Genomic DNA, 24,081 nt, shown 5'->3' with positions numbered 1-24,081 from the left:
TGCAAGTTCAGCAAGGTGAAGGCCATCTTTTATCAGGTCAGGTACAATAACCAATTGTGTCAGATGTGTCTCTGGTCTGAGAAATTAAACCTTTGTACAGGATGCTACATGGTACACCATGGAGGTAAAGGATCCAGCCTTCATATGAAGTCTGACATTGAAGAGGAGAGACAGATGTCTGGCCTGTAAGAACCATAAAGAATTAAGCACAAAAGGCCCTGTAACTGGAAGGCATTATTGTGAGGCCCAGGCCATTAGTGTCTAGGTATCCCTGCCTCCATTGTCTCACCAAGGTGCTCAGCAGTGTCGACAAAGCAGCCCAGCTCTGAAGAACACAGTACTTTGTTACATTTGGCTAAACCTAAAAGTATTGGTAGGGGGAGAATGGGTACCATAGCCACTTTTTCCTGGGCAGAAGGCAGATAACTTACATACCTTTCAAAATGGTGAAATCTGGTCCTCTCTCTCCCATGTCCCCTGCTGAGTGCCCAGGCATGATTTCAGCACCCTTGAAGGATGAACACAGCACCCTGTTTGTCTTGCTGCCGTGTCATATGTCACAGAGTAGAGGAGGAAGCAATGGGGCAGAAGCCATTAGCAGCATCACCTGGGATGACAGTCTGGAAAACAGAGTGAAGCAAAACTTCCAGTGCCTCATTCTCACAGAAGAAAACTGAATGCAATGATAACATCCACATGTGTTAAGACAACCAGAGAGTGTAGTGTGGAGTGTGCTAGAGACTCCCATAACAGAAGATTCAGTTCAGGCAAGACTGAACTTTTAGATGGAGATGTTTGTGTAGGCCAAAAATTGGTTGTTGTTAACGTTCCCTAATGTACTTGATTTTTACAGGAGAAAGCAAAGTCCTAGAAATGCAGCATGTACTTTGAGAAGGAAATGGTAGTCTTAGGGTCAGTGGTACTTTTTTTCCATTGTCTGTGAGTACTTTTTATGGAAGTCCTTCCTTCCTCTTTGTGGGATATTTTCTATGTGAGTGGAGTTACCAACAGTGAAAATCACATAGCCTAAGGAAATCTTTAAAATGTGCCAGGACCACATCACTGCTTGCTAACAACAAAAGGATTGATTCAATACTCAATAAGAAGGTGAGAGTAGGAGAGACTGAGAGACTTGTGGTAGTCTGCACTGCTGAGGTGTACAAGTGCTTTCTATAGAAGCAGAGAATTTTCTAAGGGCTGCTGGCTTCCTGCTTATGTACCTTGCCTGCACTTCAGTTCAGAGGTAAAGGAGGCAAGTGTGTATTCAAGGGGAAGGGAGTATCTTCTCTTGTGTTTGCACAGAGCCAGGTACAAAAGAGCGATGAAAATGGGTCAGATCTCCAAGTGCTAAAGAAGCGTAGACAGTAATACAAATAATTGTTTGGAACACACTGAATTTAGTGCTTTGCAGCAGTCTGATGGCATGGACAGAAAACAGAATGGTGGCCCTATTCTGACTTCTTGTATTTGGTTATTTTTGTCAACTGTATGAATTTATACTCTGCTCAGTTATTGAACAAACCGAAACTAGAGTTTTGTGGCACAAGAAAATGCATTACACAATTACCCTTGTATGAAAATGTAAAGTGTAAACTTCATTTTTTCTTTCAGCGAATAATGGCTCTTCTTTTAAACATTATTAAATGAATGAAATAATCCTAAGTTTTTAAGACATTAGCCTTGGATCAAAGTCAAGGATGTAATTATAAACAGTGAGCTCTTTATGGCTCCATCTACACTGCTCATCACATTGCTGCCAAACACTATCAAGGTCTCAGGCTACAGTGCCACCACGGTTACAGCCATATTAATGGCTGTTTAGGTCATTGCAAAAAAAAATCTCATCAGGTGTAGTTAACATTTCTGCAACCTGTGTAGTGTTAACAGGTATTTCCTTACGTGAGAAAGGTACAAGAATGTAGGTAATCAGGCATCTCCAGGTTTTCAGGGTTCTGTTGATTTCAGAAAGGCAGGATCCCCTCCCAGTATTCTCCTGTGGTTAAGCACGCAACTCTAGTTCTTATCTTTCCTCAGATCTTGGAAATACTTGCAAGGGATACCTAATCATAGGAAAGTAGATGCTCAAAAGCCAGAATAGTGTATTGCCACAACTTTTGGCCACAACTGTGCTGGGAGCGCATTATATATGTAGAAGTACTTCTGCCAATTCCGTGAGGCAAATATGTGCTTTACCCAGCCAGAGTGTCTGCATGTTAAGAGTAGTGAACCAATAAAAAAGTAATCTGCCTGACTACCAAGCTCAACTTCACTTTTTCCTTTCAAATTTAAACAAAAAGCTCTGGATGTAAGTGTACAATGCTTTACAGAATGAAACAGACCTGATTCGCCACCTTCTTAGAAATGTTGACAACAACATGCAGTAGTCTTTAGCAACGATTACCCTGAGACATAAAATAGCAGGGCATGGGGGTTCTAGGGACCAACATGGGGGTGAGCATTTTGATACTGTCCTACTAATGAGATTTTTCCATTCTCTCCGAATAGCTTCAGGATGGGCCCCTCAACCATTCATCGGCATTCATGATTTCACCCATCTGCCCCTCTGTAAGTACATTTCGGCTTCCTGAAAAGAAGAGGCTGGAAAGTAAAAACTGACTACCATAATAAACATCAGCTTTTAGCCACTATTATTTCTTTGTTTTATTCCTAAAGCCCTTGTCTCTCTTGTTAGCGTTTTCTTAAATTCTATTATTTCTTTGCCACACTTTGTCATGAAATCTCTTGTTTTCTGATAGCTGGCATTCTTCTTTAAGCTCAGTTCTGGGGGGATTAAACAGCTCAGGTTCAGGTTTTAAAACAAATATACCTAGCCATTCCGGTTCCTGAGAAGAGAACTGAACACAGAAAGCAAATTTAAGTGAAAAGCTCATATGTAAATAAACTATCCTTTTAAAAATAAGTACAGTTTTTCAAGCCAGTCTTTAGGATTTGGAATTCTGCTGTGTGGATTTTTTTTTCAACTTACAGAGTCAGCAGTAATGCCTCCAACAGTTTCATCAAAATGGCCAATACCCAGGAATACAGACACCATAAAGTGAGCAGGAATTATATGACCTGATCAGAGATGACCACCCAATTGAGAATATGCCATGGACAAGTATAAGTTAAATAAACATGGATGTATTAACTGCAGGAGGGGATTCTGTTGCCTTTATGAAGTCTCAGAGCTATGAACTAGGATGGTTCACTTCTAGCAACAAGAAATGCACAGTCACAGCAGGCCATCACACACTTTGTGGGAGTGGAATTAGTGTGGGACATTTAGGCAGGAACTGTAATCTGGCAGCACATGGCCTCTTTGCAGGAGGCAGGGACGCCAGCATACCGTGCTCATGCTGCTGCAATATGTGAGTGGTCCAGCACCATGTGGGAAGTGTGGGCAAGAGATACTTTGCATGTGCCCACATCTTAGCCACAAAAAAGCAGCACTGCAAAGGCAAGTGACAGCATAAGCCTTTTGAACATTAATAGGATGCCCACAGGAAAGAAAAGCATATCAGCAAAAGATGTATCAGCAAAATACACAGGCTCACATGCTGAATGGCATGGTCAATACACAAACACATAGTATGTATTAGTATCATAACACCACTGTAACTTTAACTAAGATGGATTTGCTCTCATTAAAAAACCTCACACTGAAGTGTAAGGAGGAGAAGGACATCGAGTGAGTCTGTTCACACAGAACTAACATGGTGGCAGCAATAGTAATACTTAAAATTAGTTTTCTTGGTAAAAAGCCCATTCAATTTTATTAGCAAAAAGTTATTTAATATTCATCATGTGGTATTTGAAACAACTGGATAAACAAGAGTAAATAGGTTTAAAAATAGGTTAGTACAGTTTGTTTTCAGAGTGAAGAGTGATTTCTTCCAAGGCATACTACCATAAGAATAACTGCACTAGTTCCTGGAGATCTGTGATTGTGTGACTATCTACACTTTTTTATTAAAAAAGAAAGGAAAGGCACATTCCTACTTTTCACTAACATTCACATTCATTAACATCACATTCTTAAGAGAATGTAATTTCAGCATACTTTAGGGCTCAAAAATCAAAAGGTAAATAGAAATACACCAGCATTTACAATATAGGGAGTTTTACAAGAGGATAATATTTCATTTACATGTGACTCATGATTTCTACATGCTTCAGGTATGCAACAGTGATTTGTATAGGGAGTGGGTTGCAGTGAGAGGCTTGCTAACATTTGAAAGACAGCTGTCATTTACAGATTCTAAGAACTTACAAAAAAGCATAAATATCAAACAAATCTGGAATCAGGAAAAAAAGGTAAAAGGTGTTATGATACAACTTCAAGTACCAGTCTAATAAGGTCAACATAAGTAGAGTTGCTAACTTCCAGAACTCCTTTTCACCCCATGGAAGAACTGGCAATTTCCTGAGAACACCAGCCCTTTAAGGATGAGAGGGAAAATATAACCCAAAACATCATATTCAAAAAACAACCACCTTTTTATTTTCCTGATGAATAACAGTCTCCACACTCCCTGCAGTCAAAATTTACCTTTAGAAAAGTAACCACTTTCAGCATTGACTTAAACTTTGACTATGTGGAGATATTGATAAAAAATAAGGGATTGATACTAATGTATACTATGGAAGAAATTTGGTGATTTTGGATTGGTAATAGAAGTATCCTTACTTCAGTACAACAAGAAGACATATTTTTTAAACATTTCAAAATATTTTGGTACACAGATTTTATCATAACTTGGAATATGCAGACTTTTCAGTCAGCTGTTCCATGTATCGACAAGGTATAGTTTTGCAGATTATTCAATTGTTAACTATCTATAGTATTTACTGCACTCCTGCTGCTAAGTAAACAGTTTTATAAACTAACTCATGCCCTTGCTGTAATAAACAGAGAGAAGCTATGAATTGTATTGGTTGGATGACAGGATCGTCACTTTCTTGCAGGACAGCATACCTTCTGCTAATAGAAGGAAGGTGTCCAAGCAGGTGCTTGCCAGAATGGGACCTGGGCTGGGACTAACTGCTGTTAGTTTGGCAGCTGGAGGCAGGCACTGAATGTGGCGGGGCATGTTCAAACATGTATCCCAACTAGCTGGTGGAAAGTGTGGGTTGCTTCTCCCTGATGAGGAGGAATGGAATGTCAGAAGCATTTCTCATAGCATTTTGATTATCAGTTAGCTAGTATAGATTGGGAAATGGGACAGAACAGGTACATTTACGTTACTGGTTTAATGTGCAGTGATGGTCATATTGAGTGTAATCATCCTTACAGCTGGAGTTTCGTGCATTCCTCCAATGCACTATACTGCTCTATGTGAAACGGCTCCTGTCAAGGAAAGAAGGAAGAGGCTCTGCATAGTGTGCCACATAAAGCACAGCAGTAATACAGACCTTAGCCACTCCTCTAGCTCAGCAGACTTGGCTTGATCTTCACACATAGCTGCCTCACAGCTACCTCAACTCCTGCTCTGCAAATGTTCCTCAATAACAAAATTAGCAACTTCAGTTTTGACATTAGCAGGGCACATCCACAATATCCTCACTGCAGCAGACTGTGAGGGGGAACACATAGTTGTTCCTGCAGTTGGATCTTGTTCCTGGACCACTTTTGCACATGGTGGTGCAAGGCTAGTCAGAGCTAGGTCAAAACTGGAATTCAGCCTCCTGTGTTTATGATGTGGTATGCAGAAGCTGAGTCCAGGTTTTTGTCATACAGGGTGGACAGGCAGAGACAGGCAGGCCAGGAGATTCTGAAGCCTCCACATGAGGTTCTGTGGCCAAAGGTCTCATCCAGAAGCGTCAGCACACACCACATGCTCTGAGAAATGCCAGGATGACATCTCATTACATTGGCACAACGCTTTTGACAAGTACAAGTTTCTGTAAACAGTTTGACAGTTTCAAATGCAATACATATGAACAACTGTATTTTCCAAAAGAAAAAAGCAAAATACATCCAGGTAATTCCAAAATTAATGACACACAAAATCACGGAGAACTTATTAGGTTGGAAAAGACCTCTGACCATCAAGTCCAACCTATGACTGAACAACACCATGTCAACCAGAACACAGCACTAAGACTGGATGTGGTATTTTGTTTAAACACCTCCAGGTGTGTCTCCACCACATCCATGGGCAGTCCATTACAATATCTAATCACCCTTTCTGTGAAGAAATTCTTCCTAATGTCCCACCTAAACTCCCCTGGCCCAGCTTAAGACTATATCCTCTCATACGTATGAGAGGTTCCGTATCTCCTCACAGCCGAGATGTCCTGATGCTGGAGTTGCAACAGGGAAAGGTTTGCTTCCACCAAGCACTTTGGTGGAAGGGAGCCGCAGCCTGCCTGCCACCTCGTGAAGGGCCCGCCAAAAGGTGCACGCGGCCTCTTCCCATTTCTTCAGCCAGCTTTAGGCTAAATTTGACACGCGGGAACGGCGTTAATGGAGGTTCAGTGTTCGGTCTGACGCTGCTCACTGCAGTGGATTCCCGAGCCCTCCGACAATCCGCAGCAGCCGCGGTTTTGTCAGTTCACAAGCGTGCCTGACACAGCGCGTTTCCGACCAGCGCGACCCTTCCCGCTCCGAAAGCCGCCGCTGCCTCCCCCCCGCCGGGCCCGGCGCCCCCCGCCCCGCCACTTCCCGCCGCCGCCGAGAGCGCCTCCCACAGGCCACCCGCGCGGCGCCGGGGGCCGCCCGTTCGGGGGTGCCCTCCCTGCTCCCATCCGCCGCCCGCCACCCCCTCGGCGAGCCCGGGGGCGGACAGGGCGATCCTCGGCCCCATCTCTCGCCGGGGCGGCGGGAGGGGCGCCAGCCCCGCGCGACAGCCGTGACCGAGCGGGGGCGGCATGGAAAGGCCGCCGGCGCCTGGCAGCCCCGCCCCGCTCATCCCGCCGCTCCCCCGCCCGCCCGGCCGCGTTCCCGGCGGGCGGCGCCGCGGGGTGACGGGCGGGTCTCGGCCACAGCCGAGTGCGGCGCGTCAGTTCCGGCGGGGAGCGCGGCGCGGCGCGTGGGTCGGAAGCGCCGCGGCGGCGGCGGCGGGGGAGCGGAAAATGGCGACGGCCGCGCAGCTCACGGACGAGGAGCTCTTCTCGGAGCTGAGGCGCTTCGGCTTCTCCCCGGGGCCGGTCACCGAGAGCACCCGGCCCGTCTACCTGAAGAAGCTGAAGAAGCTGCGCGAGGATGAGCGGGCCGGGGCCCGCGGCGGCGGCGGCGCCAACAAGACCCGGAACAGCAACAACAATAACACGGGAGCCGGAGCGGCGCCGGGCGGAGGCGGCGGCCCCGGGCGGGCGGCCCCAGGAGCGCGGCTGGCCGGCGCCGAGCACCCCTTCGTTCCTGGGGCTGCCGCCGGAGGCGGCCGGGGCCGCGCCGCACCCCCCGCCGGGGGCGGCAAAGTGCTGCTGGGCTTCAGCTCGGACGAGTCGGACGTGGAGAGCAGCCCCCGGAGCCAGGCCGGCGGCAGGAGGGAACGCGCTGCGCCCCTCTTCCGTGGCCTCAGGCCCTCCGCCCCCCACGGCGCCTGCGGCGTGAGCAGCAGCTCCCCCCCGGAGGAGGCGGCCCGGCGGAAGCCTAACGCCTGGTGGGGGGCGGCGGCCAGGAGACCGGCGGCGACTCAGGGTGTGCGGGAGCTAGGGGACGGCGAGGAGGATGACGAAGAGGAGAAGGAGAGCGAGCAGCAGCGGTGGAAGAACCGGACCGTGAACGGGAACCGGCTCCTCGCCTACGGAGGCAGCAGGGACAAGTACTCGGACTCGGACTCGGAGGAGGCGGGGGCGAGGGCCAAACAGCAGGGACCGAAGGAGGAGTCTGCAATCCGCCGGCCCAGACGGAGCCTCAGCAAGTCTCCTGCTCCATTCATAACAAGCAAATGCGCTGCAGCCGGCGCTGGCGTGATGGAGACGGGCCAAGAAAGGGCTGGCGGAGGCTGCGATGCTGGTGTGCTCGTAACGAATGACAGGGCGGCGGGGGCGGCTGCTGCCGGCAGTCTAGACAGGGGCAGAAATCAGGAGGAGGAGGAGGAGGCGGCGGCGGTGGTGGGGGGAAGAGGAGGAGGAGGATGTGAAAATCTGGACTCTAGTCCTCCCAGCCCCAGATACCGCATTGGCCTGTCCAAGAAATCCCCATCAGTATTGTTGCTGCCGCCACCGCTCACGAACGTGGACAGCGACAAAGTCACTGACCCTCCAGGCACCATTAGGAAAGCGACCAATAATCATGTTCTCAGCGGTGCTCCTGGTAGCTGTAATGTTGAATCCAGGATCTATTCATCTACTAATAGCCTTCCCCCGGGTGGAACCACCTCCTCCCTTAGACTCAACCACTCCAATCATACGGGTTCAAATCATACCTACCTGAAAAACACCTACAAGAAGAATCTCTCTGAGCCCGAGGAGGAGCTTCTCCAACAGTTCAAAAGAGAGGAGGTATCCACCACTGGAGGCTTCAGTGCACATTACCTGTCCATGTTCCTCTTAACTGCTGCATGCTTGTTCTTTCTGATACTGGGATTCACATACCTGAGAATGAGAGGTTCTGGAGTAGCTGAGGATGTGGGAGCCAACAGTAAGTATTAGGTGAAGGGTAAGAGCAGTTTCTGCAACTGGATGTAACAACTGTTAATACGCCTTTGCATTCCCAGACATCCCTTACTGAGCAGTTCTGGGTTCCACCTTAGAATAATCTCTCTTTAGACGATGGTGCACAGAGAATTTGTCTTTCCTTATGTATGTGCTTTGCAAGCTGGTGTAATAAGCTTGCAAGACATTTGAGGATAAACTTAAATCCCAGCATTCCCTGCTATCTGTTGATACCTTGTTTTCTAGCACGTTTTCTTCCCAGAGCAGTTCTATGGATTTTGTTCAATATAGCAGGAGTATGGTTAATAGAGATTGACGAGATAAGGCTTTATGTTAACCTCACAGGAGTAAGCATGCACGTTTAGATACCTGGGATTCATGCAGGACTAAGATTTGACCGTAGTTGTTTGGTAATAAAGCAAGTTGTTTTCATTCATATGTGTTGAGGGCTGAAAAGGATCCTAGGCTGAGATGATGTTACACACTATGACAGACTTTGGGCAGTGAATGCTTGACCTATTGTGTATTGTTTTCTAATAAATACTTTCTTCTAAATTTAGTTGAGAATAACGTTTATACATGAAACACTGCTGTGCTTTAGTCTGAATTTCAGAGCATTCATTTTTTTAAAATCTTGAATTATTTGGGAACTTCTTTTATATGTGAAAGTAACTTCTTGGAATGGATTTAAAAACTACCATTTTCTATTCATGAAGCGTACAAAAATGGAAATGTACCACCTAAGGGTGGTGATTCATGCTAATTCAATGCTTGGCTGTTCTGAAATGGACAGTGGAGACTCTAACATCAGAAAGAAAAACCATGCCATTGCTGTCTTGATTTTTCATTGCTCCTGGTGAGAAATTATGCAAAAAACTGGTTTTGGGATGTAAGAGCATTAGAAGGTTCTTGGCAACTTGCATTTTTTCTTGAAATGATTGAGGAAGGAGTGTGGGGTGTGTACATTTCTTTGTATAGAGAGTAGAGGATTTATATACTCATTTGTGGGCATGTATACAGTGCCATGTAAGGAGCGATCCGACTGTTATCTTGGGATCTGCTAGATGTAGGGCAGAAGTAGCAGTGTGGGCTGGCTTTTTTTCTATTCCCTTTTGAACGTTGTTCATTACATTAGGGTAGCAGAATAGTTCTTAATTGTGTTTTGCACTCTTTGGCGGGGGGGGGGGGCAAGTAGAACATTTGGTGTTTAGGAAGGACAGCAGCAGCAAGGACTTGGGGATTTGCGATGGTTTCGTTGCAATGGTCCACGTGGCTCTTAAGTACTGTTCAGTCTCGTTTTTTGGGAATGCTGTGAGCATGCACAGGTGGGCTATAATTAGATACAGTATAGTGTGTACATTTTCTTATGTATGGATAAGCTGTATTATTATACTGACATGTACTATATACTTCTTTTAGTCTTGAAATATGATGATTTTAGTGGGAGAAGATCTGTTGGCATACTGGGGTAAACTGCTGAATTCAGTGGCTGAGTTAAAACTGGCTTGTCGTCCTGTTTGATAAAAGATGACTGTTTCAGCAATGCAGATAGCAATAGTTCTTAAAGTTCAGAGTGGATTTTTTTTAATATTGAAAGAAAATTGATTTTGAATTTGTGAACTTTCCTGTATAGAGCATGTGGGTTGATTGTGTTGAGTATATTGCTCTTAAAAAGTTAACCCAGCTGGAACTGTTAGGAAAAATTGTTCTCTTCTTAGAGGACCTTGCTTAGGTTAGGCTGCCCAGTCAGTGCTCTGGTAGCTCAGTGTTGCTTGGTAGTTCAAGTAAACCAGTTCTTGGTGTGTTCTTGCTTTCTTTTCAGTGGAACTCTTGAAAGTGGGTTTCCTGAAGAATTGTTCTGGCAATGGCACTCATATTTCATCTGTCCTACTTCCTCGCAGCCCCAGGCTTTGCTGCAACATAACAAATGGGAACAGGGGGAATGGTGTCCTTTGGAAGAAACAAACAGCAGGGTTTTGTGGCTACCTCCTTTGCTAGGGAGATGAGCAGGCCGCTTCTTTTCAGTAATGTGGGAATGAGCAGGGAATTACCTTGTCCATATGTTTAGCATGTGCTTACTAAATTCTTCTCAAATCAGCATATGGGACAAAAATATGGTGAGTCTGTAGAACAGGCAAGAACAGACAAGACAGGCTAATAAAGATTTTTACTGAAAAGGGGGAGAACCCTGTCTTCTATTATATGCTTCCTAAGCTTAAACATCATCCAAGTGTGTCCTTTGACTCTTATGCTTATATGGGTGTACTGTCTGTTTTCTTTATAGAAGCAGAACTGATTCATACTTTATTAAAAATAATAACGTATCTCAAAACTAACCGTTTCATTTAGGTGGATATTGAGATTATTCTGTCTTTTAGATGGTTGTAGGTAAGATTCTGTTGGGTGAGAGTGATTGTGGAAAAAAATCAGTTATTTTAAACTTGAATCCGTGTCGTAAAGAGTTTAGGGTTCAGAGGAGTTGCAATATATGCATCTCTGTAATTATCACGCTTACTGTGATAAAGCAATAAAGGCAGTTATTTGTATATTTGGTGGCTTCTTATTTTAAATTTGCAGGGATTTATGCACAGTGAGCTTAAATGCTAGTTTTCTTAATAGTTAATTGCCTAAAATTAAATGCAATCAAAATAAAGTGATAGTATGTTTGTGACATTGAAAAATATTAATCACGAAGTACACTCAATATCAACACTTAAATATTTGTCAGTCTGTAATCTTAAGAACAGAGGAGGTGTGTGTAATGAGAGGGAAGCTTAAAACCAGGTGTTGGAGTTGAATTTAGGCCAGGTGTAGTAATATAAATGAGAAGGGGTGAGCAGAGAATTTCAGAAGAGACTTGTCACTTAACACTGTGCCTAGTGTTCAAATGATTTCTTATTCAGAGCTCTGAAATAGCTATGAAGTGCTTTAGTTTTTCCACATGTAGTATAAAATGTTCAAAGACAAATCAGAACTGGGCTAATTCTTCTGTAGCTAAGCTATAAAGGTCACTTGAAGTAAGGTTTTTATGCATTTTGCTGTCTAAAATATAGATAAATGTCTGTGGGGTTTTTCTTAAACCCGTTGAAATAAACTGCTCTTGAAGCTCACATAAAAGACCAACTAATGCGTAAGTGCATGCTGTGCTTGCTAGCTCTGACAGTGCTGTATGTGGAAAAGATCAGTTTGGGCTTGTTGCTGGTAACCTCATTCATTTTGCTCTGGCTGTAAAGCATGTTTTATTTGCACCTGCCTTCAAAATACCGTGGAATTGAATCAACTTCTTGCCAAACCAGCACAGTATTTTGTCAGGAAAATGATATACTTTAGTCTACTTTCCTAGGGTTCTTCAAATCCTGAAGAGTTGGGTATCTCTTCCAACTTCTGTGGTTTTGTGATGTTACTCTGAGCATCTCAAGTGGGTGTTCCTGAAAGTTAATTCTAAAGTTACTTTTAATGAAAAGTTGATAACTGTACCAGATCAGTCGATGTTGTTTCAGGTCTGGTTTACTTTTCTGAAAAATGTGGGCACTAGTACAGATGCTGTTGAAGTCAGTAATCCGAAACAGGTTGTGTGTAAGTTACTTTTACCATTTCTGCTCCAGTACTTTGTTTGGGAAGCAGCTGATGTGACAAAAGAAAAAAAACAGAACAAAACCACCACAACAACAAACTAATTTTGAAACTTTCAGGTAGGTCTTGTTTAAAATCTTATTTTCTTGCTAGGAGGGGCTTTTAAAAGTGACATCTGTTGCTAGTAATTTTGGTCTTTCTATGAAGTTTGTTACAAAACAATTGCTAGGAGGATAATCCTTACTATGTTTGCTACAACTTGTGTTTTTGAAATGTTAGTTCAGGGAGACTTAGCAGTTACGTATATTGCAAGTGTAAGCTTATGCAAATCACAATTCTAAGAGTTTCATTCAATTCTATTGTTCCTTGACTTCTAAATCTCTCAGGTGTTAAAACTTCTGTGGAATTTTATGCAGGGAATTTAATTGCTAAGAAGTTAGATTTGCTGTATAAAAGACAAGATGATGACTGTTATGCTCACAGGCCTGCAAATTACTATTGAAGTGCTGTGGTATTTCACAGATAACTTACAAATTTACTTGCCTTCTAAGATCAGCTTCTCAGATGAGTCTATATTCTTGACAGTGTTGCCTTTAATGGAAGAAAATTAGTTGTGGATAAGAAGTATTTATAGAAGAGGAGATAAAGGGAGGGAGAAAAAGTAAAAGATTTGAAGAGTTCCTGTGTTGTGTGCCTATTAACGTTGCTTGTGCTTTCAAGGGATTCCCTGACTTTTATTTGACACTGTAACATCTTCTATTGAAATACTAGCATATAGCTGTTTCACTTTCTGTATATTGCTTTAAATCCTAGTTAGCAAGTTTCTCAACTAGATGATATAAAAGAAAGTCCTCCTATCTCTGGGAAACAGTTGTGTTTCTAAATCATTTTGACATCTGTGTTTCATCTGAAAGTAGTAGGTTGCAAACTTTAGCTTGACTGCTTACCCAGCTAAGCTGGCAGGAGTTGTAGAGTTGTAGTGAACTCTGATCCCTGTCATGCTTCTAGACTTGTGCTCAGAAATAGTAAGAACATTTGAACAGGCCAGAACTGCTGTTTGAGAAAATTGTTTGGTCACTTCACAAAAAAGCTTAGGCAAGTAAATTAAGCAAGTACAGTGGGGTTTTTTTCTTGGTGAAAGTGCTATCCAATGCTGTGGAGAATCACGGAGTGTTGTAATCCTGCGACATATATTCCTTTCACCTTTATTGTTCTTGTGAGTATTTGTATTCTCTGCTAAAATTAGTTGCCTGGTGTGATTTGTGTTAGGTTGAGGGGAATAAGTTTACTGCTTAATGGACTGTGAAATCAAGGTATATTAAAAAGATAAGACTTTTTGGGAGACTCCAGTGTTTGCTGAGAACTTCATTAGTTCTATCCTTGTCTTGACTCTTCCTGGCTCCTTCTGTTTCTCCTGGTAGGTCTAGATGTGTGGAAGAAGGTGGCTGGCAGTGCCTTTGCTGTGATTATGATAAATCAGGACATGGTGTAGCTCAGGTCTTGCTCAAAGTAACCTTGGTAGCTTCTGTCCTTTCTGATAGAGAAAAGCTTGTCAAAAGGGGCAGTGGTACTGATGGAAAGAAGCATACTGATGGGTGCAGGGGTAAATTGAAGAACCACTGCACATCTTAAAGCTGATCTCATGTAGGTTCCTTCTGTGTTAGAAGGCTTGCTTGAGCTTATGGTGTCCAGTGTTGAGTCCTGCTGTGCTGTACTTCCCACAATGTTATTTAGTGCTGTTTCTCTGTTCTGCTTGTGTTTACATTCTGCTGTGGAGTGTGAGAGTAGGTGTATGTTAACTGTGAAACAGGCAAATGTGGTGCCTGTTGGGCATAGCTTGCTGCAGGAGATGTGCTGTTATGGTTGGCTTTTTGCAGAGGTGAATTCTTTTTGCAGAGGAAAGGATCAAATTTTCTGTTTACTGAGGGTCATATTGTAACATCAAGGTATCTTGAGTAACGCTGCCTAATTAGAGTCTCTAATTCCTTCAGCAGCTTTAAATGACCTCTGAGTGACAGACTGAATTGATACAAAAGGCTGTTTAATGTGGGGAGAAGAGTAGGGGCTTAAAAAGAGTGATCTGACATTGAATTAAGAGACACTACAACTTCGTAAGTAGTCTCTAAGGCCCATTGAATTTTCATGATGCTCTGTCAGATAAATAAGAAATGGGTCTTCATAAATGAGGGATTGTAGAACAACTTGGCTACTTTGTCTCAGAGTAGGCCGTTTACTTACACGTAAGTTTAAAGATGGCTTGTTACAGAATAATTGTTTCATATAATACTAAGACTTCCTTCATACTGCCTTTATTTACTTTATTTGCTTAATACATGGTCACATCCCCTTAACCTTCTATTTTTTGAAAAACTACAAGAAACGTTTGTACTTGGACTCCCAGTGTCTTGGGTAAATGCAGCATCAGCCTGTCCTTTCTGGTTGTTGACTGAACAAAACTTTATCACAAGAGGACTTCTGGGCACGAGGTGGATAAGTGTAATGTTTTTCCTAACACTAGATTTTAAGGCCACATCTAGACCTTAATTTTACTTTTGTCCACAGAAAAGTCTTTCTTTGGTCAGGTAAATCTCTGCGTTGGAGAAACCTCAGACTGTTCGTTAATTTTGTAACTGTTTTTGTTAGCTTTAGGATATTTTCAATAGGCTGCATATCAAAGCCCCTTACTTTAACCATCTGTCCCCACAATACTCACCATCTCGCTATGTAATTGTGCAATAAAACGTCCCACAGCACTTTATTCAATAGTACTTATCCCAGGGTTTGTTCAGGATCATCAGCCTGCACAGTGCAAGCCCCTCATATCCCACATACCCCATATCTCACAACTTCATCAAACACATTTTTATCAGAATATGTGGATGTTGTTGGTCATAGAGAACAGAAGTCTAGCTATAGAACTAATCTATATATAGAACTAACTAATCTAGCTATTGAACTGTCTACTGAAACCTGTCAGTAGATATTGTGCAATGGAACATTTACTGTCAAGGATGGGTTTCGTATCTCAGAAGGTAGATACGTGATTACTTTTTTGTTCCAGGTTTTTTGTTTTGTTTGTCTTGTTACTGTTGCCTGAAATAATGCTTGGGTTTGTTGTGAGGCAGGTTGGTGTTTGTTGGTTTTTTTAATTCCCGGTATATTTTCTGGGAAATGGTATAACATTATCTGTTAATGAATTTCTATTCATCTCTGGCTGTATCTAAAGTTGAGTGGCTTTTGTTCTTTTTCAGGTGTCATGCCTTAGACTACCAAAGAGGATTTTGTTGAGTGACAGACTGGGTGGTGCATGTGTGACAAACGCTTGAGAGGCATTTTCACAGGCTGTGGAAATCCACAGTTCAAACCTAATTACGGGGAAACGCCAGTCTGGCAGTGTTGCTTGTACTGTTTTTCCTTGCAAATACCTTGGAAATAATTTACTGTTGTTTTGTAAATAAGAGAAAATGATTTATGAAATTCCTTGGTGGTATCTTGCGAAGGAGAGTATCATACTAGGTTCAACATAGTCTGTTTCTGTATTGGTGTGCTCCCAATGTATGACCCAAGAAAGTTAGGGGAGAAGAAAGGCATAGTGTGTTTCAAGAAAAAGCTGAAAAGGTGTTTTTTATTTGGTTGGTTCTGGGGTTTTTTGGGGGTATGTATGTGAAAGGAATTTTATACTGTCCTAGGGAGACTTTTTCTAGCTGAGAAAATCAGAGCAGAGATGCAGATTTCCTTCTGGAGAAGGAACTAGTCTCATTATTTATTTTTAGGTTTTGTTTCTCTTATCTGTAAGCATGAGAAGTACTTACGCTTTTACATCTGCTTATGTAAAAGCAGGTGTGGATAAAAGTGTCTGTAAGTCACTATGGGAAATAGGGAATCTGAGCTGTCTGTAAAGGATATGTTCGTGCTTAGGTACTTTGTATTTTGCATATAATAATAAATGCATGTTCATTTTGATCTAAACTCAGAAAAAAACTAAGAAGGGAGTGTTGAGAACATCTAAGAGAGCTATACGGCTGTACTGTCTCTACAGTGTCCTTTGAACTAGGAGTGGAAATACCCATCTTTGGAGTACTCCTGTGAGCTGACTTACTCGCTGACTCACTAATCCTAACCCATTCAGAATGGGCAGGTATATATGCACAGTTTGATTTGGTGATTCTAGGTGTATTATGATCAATGCCTGATAAGTTTTATTTCCATCAGAGGTGGTACTCCCTTCAGAAACACTGTAGACTGTATTTAAGTTGTTTACATTGAGCATGGATGTGTTGGCATACTTTATAATTGTACAATGTACAATATTTTTTAAATTATAACTTTAAACACTTTTTTTCTTTTGACCTTCAGCTAAAGGTTCTGCTTATTGAACTAGTAACAAAAATGTGCAGGTTGAGTACAAATGCACATGAAGTAGAGGGGGGAGGAAAACCATGAGATGTTAAATCCAGACTTGTTTTATTCTACTATATAGGATGCGTGGTATTAAAGCCATTCCTTTGGAGGGAAAGCAAACTGGAGGGAACTGACATGAAAGTAGCAGCCCTGGGAAGGAGCTGTCCTGGTGATTGAGGACCTGAGGCCAAATAGGGTCTGCCTATCCTTTCTGTAAGGGAATGAGTTAGTATGTGATATCCTTTGCCATTCAGAAGAGGGGAATGTACCAAGCTGCTTCCACAAGCCTTGGTGTCAGACTAACTGTCTGGCCGGCTCCCTTAAGCATAAGGTACGTGGTTTGAGGAAAGAGAGTTAGGATCTTGTTTTGTAAACTTTCTTTTCATAGTTCAAGCACTGAGCTTTGTGATACCATATAGTGACCTACATAGTACAGAGTTCTCATGTACCAAAGGTGTGGTATGGTTCTGTTGTTCCTAGTGTTTGATATCTTGGTAAGAGTCACTTGTACTTCCTTTCTGTCTTCTTTTTTTCCTGTTTCTGCATGGCAGGTGAGTTTCTTGCCAAGAAAGGTTTTGGTTTTTCTTGGGTTTTTTCTCTAGATCCACCAGGGTCAGAAGTGCACACAGTGTAACCTCTTAACTAATAGGTGTAGCCTATTTAATTAATAAACAATTATGATAACGTTAGTTCAAGTTCAGTCTTAGTTCAAGCAGACTCTTCAGCTGAGTAAAGGATAATGGTGTGTTAGTCCAGTTGTTCTCTTCAGATAGTTTTTGTTTGAACCAGGTATGAATCAAACAAATCATCAAACAAATCATCAAACAAATGCATTTGCTATGGTAGACAGCCTGGAAGGTTAGCCAGTTCTTCAGAGTCTTAGTCCAGTGAAGTAAAAATGGAAGTAACTCAATATTGCCCGCTGTTATGCGTGTCCAGTCAAGTGGTGGTATGTTTTGTATTACTGCTGAGCTTATCCTGATTTTGAGCTCTGCAAACTTTTACAGTATGTTGTGAGCAGTTTTCCTTTTCTCTTTAACTAATATGGATACTTGTAGTAAACTGACTGCTGCTTCCTCACTGAAAGCTCATCTTTGTCATGCCAAGAGACCTGCTAGCAACTACCTCTGTATGTCCTGCATAGAGCACCTATTTTCAGAGTTCTACTGTTGTTTTTAGGCTTTGTAAATATCATGTTGTTCAGCAGTACTGCTGCTCTTAGTGCAGCAAGCACTGATAGACTAATGTGTGCTGAATGGTTAAGATGACAGAGGCACAGCAGAACCCCAGTTTTTAAAATGAAAATTTCCTATTTCATATCTTGACTTTGGGCTTATGATCGATAGCCTTTCAAGAGTTTTCTTGTCAGTGTTCTCCCTTCAAATGTTACCTTTGGATATTTAAACTGTTCATACTATTACTAATACTTTGTAACTGAAGTCTGTCTGGAAGAAGAGGTTATGACTGGGTGTTTTTATGTTGGAGACTCTTCAAGACAGAAATCCTTACTGCTTGTATGAGATCACAGGATCTTTTTATCAAGACTGGGCCCCTTGGCAGAGTGACAATTGATTCAGTATTTAATTGCAGCTTCCCATTGATTTTTAAACCTGTATTTCAATAACACTTGCTTTATTAGCTTGCTTTCCATCTTGAACTTTGGAGTTTGAGGAAAGCAGAACACTTCCTAGTTAAACATAAAACATGTTGTGTTACCATGCTTTCAAGGTGGAGTTTCCCCTTTTTTAAAATTTGTGTTCATTTGTTGAAGTGGTGGGTATTTTTTGACCTTTTAAAATGTAAGGAGCTAAAATACTTGGGAGGGGTGCAGAAGAAGGCAGAAGAGCTATTTCAGAAGCCTATTCTGATACTCTCTACCCATTGTAAAATGCTGGTATGTGTCTGAAGTCTAATGTTTCTCCTGGTAATGTTTTGCAACTGCTTGTAAGAGCAGTTTTAGTGTGGTGGGTTTTTTATTTCTTTTGTATACACACTAGCCTGTAATGAATACTGTGTGTATGTGTGTGCAAAGAATGTGATTTTAATCTAATTTTTACAATGCATGGCAAGTGCACTTTTGATCCATTCTCCCTAATTGAACAGAGACAGCTGTTTCTTCTGTATTTTGCAATATAGTGCAAAATGTGCAAGTTCTGTTACTATAAAATATTTCCTTGAATATTCTTAAGAACTGACAGCTTTTATGATTTCTAGGGTTTTGATCAGTAATACAAGTACCAGAATGAAAATAATGTTATTATTCAAATGAAACTGAATAATCTGATGAGAAGCTTTCCCAATACATTTGTCTCTTCTTAAACATGGATGAAATTGGCATGACTCACGGGAGCATCTTTCAACATTCAGATCTATTCTAACCAGTGTTTAAATAGGCAGGAGTAGATTGGAACCTTTGATACAGCTAAACAAAGGAGAGGGTTATTTTGTTGTGATTTGTTGGGCTTTTTTTTTTTTTTTTTTAAAGAAGCAGTGAAAAACTCCAAAGAGAAATTCTGGTATATCATACCCTTTTATCTAAAATAATGAAGACTTTTATTTTCAGGGCTGATAGAAAATGCGTCTGAAGTGTATATCACAGATATGATTATTTTACTTCTTTTGGAGGAGGGCTTTGTCAAAAAAAGTAACCAATGTGAAGTTGTTGGTTATGTTGTCAATCATTATATCACTTACAGAATGAATTAAAATTACATTGGGGAAAAAATAATCAATAAAAGTGCTTTAAACTGAACCAGTTGAAAAAGTGACTAGATATTAAGGAAAGGTTCAGCGGTTTGTAGAATTCACTAATCCTTGTGGCACATTATGCTGCTCTTTAAAATGTACAGGGCCAAGGACTATTCCAACTATAATGGGGTACTCATTTCAAAAGACAAAAACCATTTCCAAAGCACACAAAGATGATCTGTAATGAAGGAATTGCTGTATGATTTGGTGTCTTAGTATAAAAGCAGAGAGATTTAACCTACTGGTTGGAAGTGGTTTCTACCTGAATTGGAGCAATATGGAGATGGAAGATCATGCAAAACTGCTTGTCTGTTTTGAGCATTAAATAATTGCAGAGAGGAAAATAAAGGCAGGATTATTTTATTTAAGAAGTTTGAAATATGGAGCTCTGGAATAACATTTCCTGCAAGAACTTGTTTGCTGTTTTTCTGGCATTTTAAGTTTTAGGAGTTCTGAGAGGCAATGTTTTGGAATTACTCTTGACAGATACATGGTGTGTCACTGGGTGAAGTCAGACCTTGATCCCAGACTTAGAAAAAGTTGCAGATCTGTTAGCTGACATTGAAAATACTCGGGTTGTAAAATTATTGAAAATTTGTTTCTGAGGTCATGCAGAAAAGGGCTGGGCTAAAGGCCCATTTCTGATAGCAGTGCTTCTAATATTGTGTGGTAGCAGCACATTATCCAGCTAATGTATTTGTTTTAAGAAGAAAAAGAATCTAATAGAAAGCATTAGGTTATCTGCTTACTGAACACACCTTTGCAAGGCAGATTTTGGAAATATTACTACTTCTGTTTTGGGGTTAGTCTGCTTGTGGCATGGTGGATGACGAGAAAAGTACTTTGCAGGGAGGAACATTCTTGCTTCTGCAGAAGCTGCTAACTTGGAAGTGTATGTTGTAGTGCACAGTCTCTGAATGCTTTGGGTGAATGGTACTTGATGCTTTGTGTCATCACAAACAAGGTGCTGATGGGTTAATTGGGATCATTCTCGTTTCTGCAGCTGCAGCTTTACAGCTCCTTAAAGTTGCGTTGGAATTTTGCTTTTTCATCTATAACATCAAATTATCTGTACATTCAGAAATAGATTATGGCATTACAATGGTTCTGTTAAAAATGTTTCCTTAAAAATGTTAGGAGGAACATAGAGCTGCCGGAAGGTTCAGAGGTGGCTTTTATAGCACAGAGAAAGAGGACTCAAATTTGGAAGACTAAGGAATGAAGTGAAGGCATGAATATTATGGAAGGGCTGAATAGTCTTTTTACTCCCTCTCTCCTCTGATACAAGGATACATGTTTTACCTTTGTAGTATAAGTAGATGATAATTTGTTCTTTGAACCCCATTAGAATGTGAGCTTGATAGAAGGACTGTTTTCAAAGCTGGCAATTGTTGCATCATAGAGGTCTCAAACCCTTTTTGAGGAGGAGCCTTGGAAGTATATGTTCAGATAAAAATCTTATATTAGTAATTAGTTCTTAATTTAATGTTTAGTTTGGTAGAATACGAATTTACCACTCTTTAAAATATAGTTACATATTCTAAGAACTGTCAAGAAAGCTTTTGAACCAAGAATGCTGATGTAATATTTTGAAATAGCTTAGACATGTTGGAGTAGGTGAAAACTTTACATCTGTGACTGGAGCACATGGGAGGATTTGGTAAGAGCTTAGGTTCTGGACAAAAGAAAAAAAGGGTGGATTCAGAAGAGGAATTACTGAAGAAATTAAGGAGTGGCCTTATTAACTCAAGTGAATTGAGGTTATGTGGTAAATAAGTGCAGATTGATTAACAGTTGTAATTGCATACGCAGCTGATAAATTGCAGCAGTTGCATTTAGCATACTTGCCTCTTAAGGCATCAATCATCCTAAACTAAATAGTATCATACATAAAATGTACTTCAGTTATTGGTTAACTTGCCCTAAAATCACTAACTTCAGAGGGATTTAATGGAAATCCTATAGTGTGAGTTAAAATAAGGAATTACAAAGATTGTTAAATTTTTGTGATAAGTAATTTTGAAGAGGTGGTCAATATTCTTGGTCACGGTAACCAGTATGTATTTGTGAAGGAGAGACAAACATTGACACATCATCTGGCTTGCTTCATAAATTCAAGGTGTTAATATTTATGTAAATATGAAGTTGCCCAAATGCGAGATTGATTTTTACACTGGGATTGTGATGCTGGAAAAGTCTAACCACCACCATGGCCTCCACTTAATTGCTGGACTGCCCTAGCATATCTAGAGTTTCAGGTGACAGTTCGCAGTTTGCATTTTTGCAGGCACGGAAATGTTGCATATGTGTTTGTTTCATGACTTTCATCAGTGCTAAAATGTCATGACATAAAATATGAAATCTATGCACTCTTCTGTCTCGTGTTTGCACCCCCATTCCAATCAAAGACCACTACTGAATCAAGATTTCATGTATGCTTAATGAGATTGACCTTGGAGTCCATAATTATCCTTGTCTGGATAACTTAACGATCAACCTGATGTTTCTCATCCTATTTTAGGCTATTGAGATTGAAAGTTTAGTGTACTGGGCATGTTTTATTGAGTTAATGAATGAAATACATAAGACTTTTTAAAGTTGGTAGCTTGATAATCCAGTAGGCAATGTCTGCAAATTTGGACCTATAGAATGAAATCATGAAGTGCTGTAGGGCTTGGTTTGCAAGAGTCTTCAACATCTGCTTCTATGAACTTTAGTTAATCTTACATCTGAATCAAGTATTTGGATGTATGTGAAAACCAGTCCTTGGGTGGTTTTGGTTTGGTTAGGGTTTTTTTTTCCATATACTGTATCAGAAGAAGCTGAAGGGCTTATTGGGTAGGTAACATGCTTAATTCTTTTCTGAGCTCAGGCACATGGATAAACTTGTTTGCAAAGTTACAGGGATTCAAGCTGTCTTCATTCCGAAAGCATTTTCACTGTCCTGCTGCTTTATACATCATTTGTTGGTTGTAACCATAGGAATGTGAACCTTACCATTGCTACATGTAGGAGCAAAAAAATGGTAATCGTTCCTACTTCAAACTTCCTTTCAAAACTAAGGTGAAGCAGATCAACATTTGCTGGCAAGAATGCTACTGAAGTTCATGCAGTTAAAAAAAATCACATTCTTTTACAAATAATTAATTTTTTTCTTACAAAATAATTTTTGTTGTTGTTTCTTATCCCTATTCACTTACACTTGACTAGGGTTGGAGACCCTGTTTTATAAGTTGGTCCTTAGTTTCTTTAGTATCCTCCATTTCTCCTAAATGAGAAATCTTGCCATGAATTTGATCTAATATGTCAACCTTTATATTTCTCTTTTATTTTCCATTTATAACTAAATTAACTGCTCCGTTTAAGCATGGTTGTGTTTCAGAAATCAAGATATTGTCCATCAGTCTACTCTTGGATGGGCAGCTCTTGATGTGTTGTGGATACCTATATGCATGGGAGTGCATGAGCCCTCAGTGTGTCGTCTCACTCTTGTTAAAAGAAAATGCTGAGTTGTAGAGCTTTGTTGTATGTATTAGTGGTTAGTAAAAAAGTGATTTTCCTTTTTTAAGCTGTCCACTAAAATGTAAAACCTTCAAATTATTTCAATGCAATTGAGTTATTAAGAGTTCGGCAAATAGCTGTGAAATTTGTTGACATACAAAATTCTGCTTTAACCTAAATGCTACTATACTGCATTAATAAATGCAGAGTTAGGGCAAAGGTTAATAGATGTCTCTTTGTTATTTGTCTTATTATGGACCTTGTTTTTATCTAACTATTACAGTGTTGTCATAAAGCTGCGATGTTGGTATACTTTTTTAGTATTTGCAGAACCTGGAGTGAATTTTTTTTTTTTTTTTTTTTTTTTTGACAGTCAAGGATCCCTTTAGTGAAGAACTCCAAAAAATACAAGTAAGTAAAACCACTTAACATTGAGATTTTAATCTGTCACATGATTGTATAAAAACAATCTAGATCTGTTCAGAAGGATGTAGTTTTAGTATAATTGGCAGGAAGTAAATGCACTTCTGGTAACTGATGTTTTAATTTTTTTTTTCATCTTGGGCAATATAAATAGGATTACAAGACTTGGCTGAGGCATGTTGGTTTCTTCATGCACAATGAAAATAGTATATCATTTGTGTTGTAAAAAGAAAAAAAGTGTTGTAAATTTTGAGACTAAGTTTAGCAGTTTTTTACTTACTGTTACCATTTGGCTTCTCAACCTTGAAAGCACAGCTGGTAAGAGATGATTGACATGAAACCCCAGGATCTTATTTAGTGCTATAAAAGAGCAAGGGTTAAAGTCCTTCAAAATGGATTTAAAAATATGTCTTTTCTGCTTTGATTCCATTTTGTTACTTATTCCTATATTCACTTTTTGGTCTGAAATATCAGGCTAACCATTTTTGAGATGTCACCATTGAAGCTGTCTGTGTTATTCTCAGTTGTGCAGTATGCATTCAGGTTGTTCTCTCTTCTGACTTGAATTGTAAACATAGTGATCTGCTTTTGCTAGGCATATATAAGCAAATATTGCAAGATAATTGTGGAGGATTTGGGGGGACATTTTTTTGGTTTGCTGTTTGGGATTTGGTTTTTTTGTTTGGTGGATTAGTGGTTTTTTGTGTCTAGGATTGAACTCTTGAAAAGTGAATAATTGCGTATTAAGCAGATGGCCTTGGCTAGAAAATGTTTCTGAATGTCTTGAACAAATTAAATTTCTTGAGGTAAATTCTGGGTATTCTTTCAAAATGA

General features: G+C 40.8%; 1 protein-coding gene across 1 annotated transcript in view; it reads left to right on the top strand.

Moving 5' to 3' along the window:
* Positions 1–7,059: 7,059 nt before the first annotated feature.
* Positions 7,060–24,081, top strand: part of LEMD3 (LEM domain containing 3) — a 43,276-nt gene continuing 26,254 nt past the window's right edge. Inside the window, exons 1-2 of the mRNA XM_082279733.1 lie at positions 7,060–8,587; positions 23,198–23,235. Coding sequence (XP_082135859.1) covers positions 7,075–8,587; positions 23,198–23,235 — 1,551 coding nt within the window. The 5' untranslated portion in view covers positions 7,060–7,074. The remainder of the gene's footprint in view (positions 8,588–23,197; positions 23,236–24,081) is intronic.

This window comes from Coloeus monedula (assembly GCF_965178545.1).
Source record: "Coloeus monedula genome assembly, chromosome: 4".
In the NCBI taxonomy this organism is placed as follows: domain Eukaryota; kingdom Metazoa; phylum Chordata; class Aves; order Passeriformes; family Corvidae; genus Coloeus; species Coloeus monedula.
This window is presented reverse-complemented; position numbering and strand designations above follow the sequence as displayed.